This window comes from Mus caroli, chromosome 11 (genome assembly GCF_900094665.2).
Source record: "Mus caroli chromosome 11, CAROLI_EIJ_v1.1, whole genome shotgun sequence".
Classification (NCBI taxonomy): Eukaryota; Metazoa; Chordata; class Mammalia; order Rodentia; family Muridae; genus Mus; species Mus caroli.
Genome location: NC_034580.1, coordinates 105,554,723 through 105,563,259, shown reverse-complemented (window position 1 = coordinate 105,563,259; position 8,537 = coordinate 105,554,723). Strand labels below are relative to the sequence as shown.

Here is an 8,537-nt window from a genome sequence, read left to right as displayed (position 1 = left end):
TTTTTTTTTTTTTTTGGTTTTTCGAGACAGGGTTTCTCTGTTTAGCCCTGGCTGTCCTGGAACTCAGAAATGCCTCTGCCTCCCGAGTGCTGGGATTAAAGGCGTGCGCCACCAAGCCCGGCTGTGCTCATCTATTAACTGAATAAAGTTCAATGTTACAGTACTTCTCTGAGTAACGAGAAAGAGTATAGGTAAGCAATCTAGCAGGTGCCATGACTATAATCCCAACACTAGGGAGGCTAAGGCAGGTCTAAGAAGGCCCAGCCTGCACTGTTAGCAAAGACCCTGTCTCAAAAACAATAAAGGCAGGGTGTGGGGGCCTGCATCCAATCCCATCACTCAGAAATAGAGACAGGTGAGTCTCTGAGTTTGTGGGCAGCCTGGTCTACAGAGTGAGTTCCAGGCCACACGCCCAAAACTAAGTAAAGGAATGAAAACAAAACTAATTATGGGAAACTACACTGTCCCAAAGATCCTTAAACCATGTATTTATGAAGAAATTTAACTTACCAAAATAATCAGAAGGCCCCAGTCGTCCCACTTCAACAAATTCTTCGTTTTCTGACCGACGCTGCAGCACAGCAGCTGTGCCCTGTAATCACACCAACACAAGAAGCTAAGCACATGCTCCTAACACAGAGGGGATTCACATACTGTACAATCGCCGGTTCCTGAGTGAACTGAGCAGTTATTTCAACGGTGACTTCCACTGAACCAGCATCCACCCCACTATCAGGGCTCATATCAAGCTCAGGCACTTACAAAGGAGTTCAGACTCCGGTGAGTAAAGTTTACGTAAAGGGTCAAGCTCAAGCTTGCTGCATCTTTGGGAATTTTAAAGACTATCACACTCAGGGCTCACATCTCCATGGATGCATCTGCAGTGCGACAAGAGTTCGGACTCTGAAGCTGCCATCTGGACCTGCTTGGCAAGCAGGATGATAGGGAGATGTTTCAGTAACAGTGACTTTTAGAATTGTCAATCATTACTAACTAGCCTAAGCACTTTGGCTCAGAATCACCGTAGTATCTGTTATGGCTGAGGGGCTTTTAGTGTAGTAGAGAGTAATCTCACCAGTCCTGTCTAGGGCCCTTGCAGGATTCTGACTCTAATTCTTTAAAACTGTAGCAGACTATACACACCAAGTTGTATTCTGAAGTAAAAGATAACCATTAAATAAAACGAAAGCTACAAATCAGAACTGGCCGGCCCTCCTTTAGGTGATGCACGGTAAGGAATCCCTCGCAGATTCTCTACCTCTAAAATGATGAAGAACTCATCCCCCGGTTCTCCTTGCACCACAATCTTCTGTCCATCTTCAAACTGGACAGGCTCCAATGCATCGGCTACTGTGAGACGCTCCCACTTGTCCAGAGACTCTGAAAAAGAAGAATCAAAAGAATTCTCTATACATCTGCTATTGCTAAAAAACAAAGTAAAAAAAAACAAAAGTTGAGCAAAACCAAACTTTACAGAGATGCAACCAACTAGCATCCCCACTGCACATCCCCAGGGGAAGGCCGGCCACAGCAGCTGTCCTCAGTGGCTCCAAGCCTCAGCAGGACTCGCCTACTTCTGCAGACGGCCCTCAGCCTTCCTTTACTGTGTTAGCTTTTATAAAAGTGCTAAGAAAATGCAATTCTCAGCATTACCATCAAGCAAGGCAAACCTTCACGTAACTAAAGAAAACAGCTTCCCCATGCACACCATTGCAAAGGTTCAAAGTTACTGTATCCATGTAACGGCTCAGCTGAGTTTACCTTGTGAATGACAAGGACCTAGAAAATACCTTTTGTTTCCAAAGACCCAACTAATATTCAGAACACTAAAACAAATGACAAGTGAGGTGAGAAAGTCTGCAACGAAGCAAAGGCCGACGTCACCTACCCACTCACCACACAGGGCAGGTTGGCACATCTCCAGTTAATGTAAGGAAATCTATAGATATGTCAGTTGACAAGTTCACTTTTAAATTTCAACAGACGTGGATCTTTTCAAAAGAGGCCAACAAAGATATATAACTTCTCAGACAAAACCCACCAGAAGCCATTCCTAGGAATCCTAGGAACAGCAGCAGAAGCTGCAGCAGCAGGAGCAGCTGTGACTGTCCAGAGCATAAACGCTCCTGTAAAAGGAAAGCACAGCATCTACGTAGTCACAAAGCTTTTCCACATCTGATTATGGAGGTTTAAAAAATTACCATTTACTTTGCCGAATTTTCAACACTGTCAAAATGCTGTATGATCACAACTACCAAAAGCAAAACAGTAAAAATTTGAAAAATGAAAACACACATGAACTACAAGACGTATGTAAAAATCTGTGCAAGTACCACAAATGCTCCAGTTTATCAATTCTCCATATAATTATCCAACTCACCTAAAATAGACACTTTACTGAGGAATTCTTCATACATCTTCCTCTTTCGCAGAGTGCTTCCCTATAAATAAAAAAAGTTATGTCCAAAAGAGATGTGATTATCACACAATGTTGCTGAATAATTTATGTTTACATTTTAAACAAACTAAAAGAAAAGTAAACACGAAGGCGTCTGCTCCTGCTTCTCGACTCTAACCCATTTTCTCTGTACTGAAGTGTGAGCCCCTGCACTCTGTACAAAGCTCACTGTGAGGCTCCTAAAGCAGGGGCAGGCACCCAGCCCAAGGAGGGGCACGGCTCTAACAAGGAGCGAAATGCCAAGCAGTTCTCTCACGGCACCCAAGTGGCTAACAAATGACTGCCACTGAGACCTCCACACGGAGCCGACTACCTCCCCAACCGGAGATTATCCACACAGGCTGCTCAGGGAACAGACGCCTGCCACTTACAGGTGAGACGACAGCCCACAGTACTAAGTATAACTAGGCTTGTATATAGCCTTGCCACCCAACACTCTGAATCTCATCTAAGACGACGTTTGCTGAGTATACTTAAAAGAAAATATATTTTATGACAAACTTTGCTCACAAGGTAAATCATGTCAGTACTACTATATACACATACGTGTGTGCGCATGTACATGTGTACATGCCACAAACAACACAGCCACAGGTTCCACATCTATAGTCAACTGCAGACCACAATCTTAGGGGAGCCCTTCAGGGCCACAACACACTGTTGCTCAACACGCAGACTTTCTTCTTGTCATTTCCTACGGAGTGTATCAACAATCTATTAAACGGTGCTTAGTTTACTTTAAGTATTGCAGCTAAGCTAGCGATGGATTCAAGTGTACAGACCATGTATGTACACCTGTTATGTGCAAACACTGTCACTTTAGATATCAACCTGAGCGGTCAGGGGGTTTGGTGCACGTGACAGAAAACCAGAGAAAAAAGCCTGAAGCTGAGGAGTTAATGAACACTGGTACGTACACACACACACACACACACACACACACGCACGCACGCACGCACGCACGCGCGCCCACAAGTGCACAGAGGTGTGAGAGAGACATGATACCCTCTCCCTCAGGTCCAGTGGTATGAAACTGCCAAAGAATAAAAACACTATTGTAAACAAAAAGAAATACACAAAGATTTCAAAGCATGTAAGACAGTGTATATTTAAAAATTATGTGTATGTCTGTGTACAGGTTTGTGCACAGTGCACAGGAGTGCAGTGCCCATGGAATCTGGAAGAAGGCCTAGTAGCCCCTGAAGCTCGATTTCCAGCCATAAGCTGTTTGGTGAAACCAAACTTGGACCATGACAAAAGCAGCGCATGTTCTTAACTGCTGAGCCGTCTCTCTCCAGCCCAGACTGAATATTTTCAAATAGCTCTATGGGCATCACAGATACTTGAAAATACAATTCAGAATGCCTAGCACGGTTCACTAAAACATCCAAAGCTCCTCTGTAAAATTATCACAGATTGCTCAAGCAATCTCACGGTACGCAGAATGCCTCAATGGCCTTCTTGCTCCTGACAGTCCTCTAGGAAGGCAGCATGAGTTTAATACTGATCACCCAGTTTCAATTTAGAGAACATGATTACTTCTGAATGGCTTCAAATGACATCACGCACTTAAAACCAGTCCAATCCCTGTTTGAACTTGGCGATCCTACATCAGTACGTGGGTCAGAAGTCTAAGCCCACAGCCTCTCACCATGAGGATTCTTCGGTAGCTGTCTCGGTCGATGCCCCACAGTTTCACGTTTGTCTTTGCTTTGACAGTGGCTGCTCTGGGTGTTCCATAAATCAAAGCCAGCTCTCCAAAGCTCCCTCCTTCCCCAACACTGGTTGCCCATTCATTATTGACATAGACCTAAAATAAAGACAACATCAAAAAGTGTTTGTCTAGATATACACATCTGTGAATTCTCAAACTTTTCCCAAAGGAAGGATTCTGAACTGTTTAACAATAGGCTATACACTGCATCTGCAGAACAGAGCTCGGGGCATTAGCTTCTCACAGCTCAAACCAGCTGATAAAGGCACCCTATCAGGATGGCGAGGATAAAGTTCAGACAAGCATTAATATCAAACGATATCATTTACAAATTACTGCGTTGGCACTTTATGTGTATTAGGTCACTGAATTTTCTAATAATCTTATGAGACCAATGCAATTTTCATCTTCTTTTCACTAGTATGAGAAAAAAAAAAAAAAAAAAACCCAGACTTTTTAAAAACTGAACTATTTCAAAGAGGCGCTTGAGTTCTTACACCACAGGATGCATGCACTTTCCAATGGTGCCTCAGTGAACGCAGTGAACAGCACGTACAGACAGGCAAGCTACCCTCTGAAAGTCTGTGTCATAAACATACTTGGCCAGTGTTGTTGGAATTGACTCAGCATGGCTATCATCGTCTGCCCTTGCAAACACTATGCTTACTGCTTAGAAATTAAGTTAAAATCAAGATTATCAACATATTTTCCTATCATTAACTCTTACATCCATTTCTCCTTGATCAATCACATAGAAGTTATCCCCTTCATCACCTGAAAAAGAGTAAAGTGCCAGGATCATTATTGAAACAATCATAATTGTTTAATTAACATAAAATAGTAAACTCCTGGGTGGATGCTAAGTGACTAAACATAAACTTAAAAAAAAAAAAAATCATGAAATTAACCACTCCTTTTGGTCATCTCACAATCTTTTAAAACTAGACTTTAATAAAGCAATTTCTGGAACCCGTGAGAAGGGTCAGAGTGTAGAGCATCTACTGCCAAGTCAGACACACCAAATTTGACCTCTGGAGCCCTCACAGAGGAAGAAGAAACCACAAATGTCTTCCGAGATGCACACATCAGTGCTGCAGCACACACGTACCTGCACTTGCATGTGTGCTCACACATATACACAAAATAAATCAACACAATGTAATTGTAAAAATGTTACGGAATGTACAGACACTACAAACAACTCAGCAGTTACTAACAAACGGCCACCCTGCCACAAAAATGGGGTAACACTTGGCTTATGGAGATCCATGAAAAAGAGAAAATATCCAATGATAAGATTCTTGTTAGTCTACGTGGGCAAAAATGGTTAAGCTTCTGCAGGAGGCACACAGCCATGTACCAGTCGGGCTAGCATGGGTGACTTTGCAGATGTGGCTAATTAATCAACAAAAAGGACATAAGAATTATGTCTGAAGACATAAGAATTACTGTTCAGAAACTCTACACAATATCCAATGTAGCATAGGTGTTCCCTGCGATGGTGACTGTAAGTTGTCAGAAATATTAACCCTATGTGTTCCTTTTAACTTAAGAGAGTTGCTTAATGAAAAAGTAAGACCCAATACTAATGCTAAGACCCACACACACTCACACCTATGCACATACACAAATACACATGCACATCACACACACCTTTCTTGTAATCACAGTGCATGTCAGCAGCCCTTACCTTGCTGAATAACCGTCTCTCCAGCAATAAAGGAGACTGGAAACATAGCATCAAAAATGTCACTGCAGGACAGAAGAGACTTGGGGTTAGACTCCAAGCCTTAGAAGCTCTCAGGTTCTCAGTCCTATCAGGTGGTGAACAGCTAAATGCCTACAACCTGCAGCACTGGCATGAGTTTGGCACCACCATCCCACTGGGAAACTGTGAAAAGAACCTGCACCTACCTTCGCTCATTATCATCAAGGTGTGAAAATAGCACATTCTTTTCGATGGCCTTGGCTAAAGCAGCCATTGTCTTATAATCTTTTGGAATAACCTAGAAAAATATTAAAGAGCAATTAATAACCTAGAAACCAAAGACACTTCATACTTGCAACTTGCATTTCAATTAAATGCCATGCCACAGAATGGTATTTAAACAAGGGTACTTTGAGTTAATATTTTCATTACAAGATAACTGTATAACTCACAAAGTACTCAACAAATACTGATTAGTCCCCTTGCCTACAGCCAGGCTTATATTTAAGGATCTGTACTTGATTCCAAGTTAACAAATAAATAGAAAACACCTAGATCAAAATCATTATTCTGAGGCATAACTAAATATTTTATAACTATTGGTCATTATGTAAACTGTGTTAAAGTATTATTAGTTTCACAAGCATCAAGAATCCATTTTCCCGAGCTGGGCGTGGTGGCACACCTTTAATCCCGGCACTTGGGAGAGGCGGATTTCTGAGATCGAGGCCAGCCTGGTCTACAGACTGTTCCAGGACAGCCAAGGCTACACAGAGAAACCTATCTTGAAAAAACAAACAAACAAAACCCAAAGAATCCATTTCCCCTAAATGGTAAAGCCTAACTCAAATGGCTAGCAGGCTGAGGAAGGGCTGGCCAGGACGAGCGGAGCTTGTAGGAAGCTTGTAGGATAAAAGGTTAGGCCCAACCTGAATTACAGGGTATCAAGCTAAGAGAAAGGGAGGACTGCCTGCTTCTGCTACAGAAAAGCACAGAATTACTCCTCACTGATCTACAGTAACTACTTGCCCTCTCTTGTGGCGCTATTACAGAAATCTGTTCTCAAGCGCTAACAAGTGCACCCTTGTCTTCTTATATCCGCATCAAAGGGACCCAGCTGACTCCAAGGGCCTCAGTGACATCCCACCATTCGGACAGCCGCGCTACCTTTCTAACGTAGGAGGCAGCATCCTCCTCAGTGTAAACTTCAGCGCTGATAGCACCTCGGCGCCGTCGGCCCTTCACCACTGGATTGGGGGGTGGAGGAGAGATCTCATCCTCCCTCGAGTCAGTACGGATGCCGGTTTTCTGTAGACACTGAATCTGTCTTGCCTCCTCCTGAAAGAAGGTTGTTAATTAGAATCTGAGAGCCGGTTCCTCAAATCCCAGCAATAGCCCAGCTCACTTCAAACCTCTTCCAGTACCCATGTAAGTGAGAATAAGTCAGTTCCAAGATGGTGGGGAAGAAGGGTGAACAGGACAACAGAATAAAATCTGAGAAAAATCACTCCAACACATTCACTGGGGTGGCTCAGCACACTCCATTAGTGGCAACGAGTCAAGCCACATGAAGACTGAAATCTGTGACTTCCTTTTCATTTAATCAGCTTCTCACTAACAGTCAGTCACTCTCCGATTCTTCATTCATTTCATCCATTCTTTGACCCCTTCAAAACATCTTTCAAATTCAATTTAATCTAGCAAGAAGCAAATTATTTTTAAAATAAAGTGATTTTTAAAAACTTAAACTATTTGTCTCCTACATAGCTCTTGTCCTACTTCTGGCAAGCTGACCAATTTACGGGGTCTATACATCTCAAGAAAAGGTGAGAACTGTAACTACCAAGAGGCTACTAGAGCTCCTTTCCACTAGTTCAACCTACTAGTGCAGAGTTCTAGTTCTTCAGAGGGAAGCCATCAACCCAGCAAACGAAACAAAACAAAAATCACTGCATTTTCCATGTATGTATCTAACTCTGAGCATATTTACTTTGTGACTCAGTATTCTAGTACTTCTGCTTCTAGATCGAAAACAAGCTCATGTGTGAAATGACATCTATATGAAAACATATCTTCTGATTAGATTTTTTTCTCTCTCCCTCTTTCAAAAAGCACTGGAAACAGCCAAAATGAAGACCAGCAGAAACAGTTATATTGTATTCATACAACAGGGTGCTACCCTGTGTTAGAAAACATGTAACTGACAGGGCCAGGGAGTTAGTTCAGCCAATAATGTGCTTGAACAATCATAAAGACCTGAGGTCCAACCCCAAAACCCACTTAAAAAACAGACAGAAGGCACAAACTTATAATCCCAACACTGGGGAACAGACAGTCCCAGCTCACTGGCTGGCCAGCCTGGAAGATCCAGGCCAAGGAGAGACCTGTCTCAAAACAACAAGATGGATAGCTACTAGGGAATGGACCCAGTGCTGTCTTCAGCCTTCCACACTCTTACTATATGAACACATACACACACATGCACAAAGAAGAAAATAAAGCCAGGCATGGTGGCGTACACCTTTAATTCCAGCACTCGGGAGGCAGCAGCAGGCGGATTTCTGAGTTTGAGGCCAGCCTGGTCTTACAAAGTAAGTTCAAGGACAGACAGAGCTATACAGAGAAACCCTGTCTCGAAAAACCAAAAAAAGAAAAAA

General features: G+C 42.7%; 1 protein-coding gene across 2 annotated transcripts in view; it reads right to left on the bottom strand.

The window, feature by feature from the left end:
* Positions 1–8,537, bottom strand: part of Prkar1a (protein kinase cAMP-dependent type I regulatory subunit alpha) — a 19,698-nt gene that overhangs the window by 2,560 nt on the left and 8,601 nt on the right. For both annotated transcript variants that reach the window (XM_021176185.2, XM_021176184.2), the window contains exons 3-10: positions 7,048–7,218; positions 6,087–6,178; positions 5,863–5,924; positions 4,900–4,946; positions 4,110–4,268; positions 2,381–2,441; positions 1,259–1,380; positions 511–592 (exon numbers count right to left, since the gene is read on the bottom strand). In XM_021176185.2, coding sequence (XP_021031844.1) covers positions 511–592; positions 1,259–1,380; positions 2,381–2,441; positions 4,110–4,268; positions 4,900–4,946; positions 5,863–5,924; positions 6,087–6,178; positions 7,048–7,218 — 796 coding nt within the window. The remainder of the gene's footprint in view (positions 1–510; positions 593–1,258; positions 1,381–2,380; positions 2,442–4,109; positions 4,269–4,899; positions 4,947–5,862; positions 5,925–6,086; positions 6,179–7,047; positions 7,219–8,537) is intronic.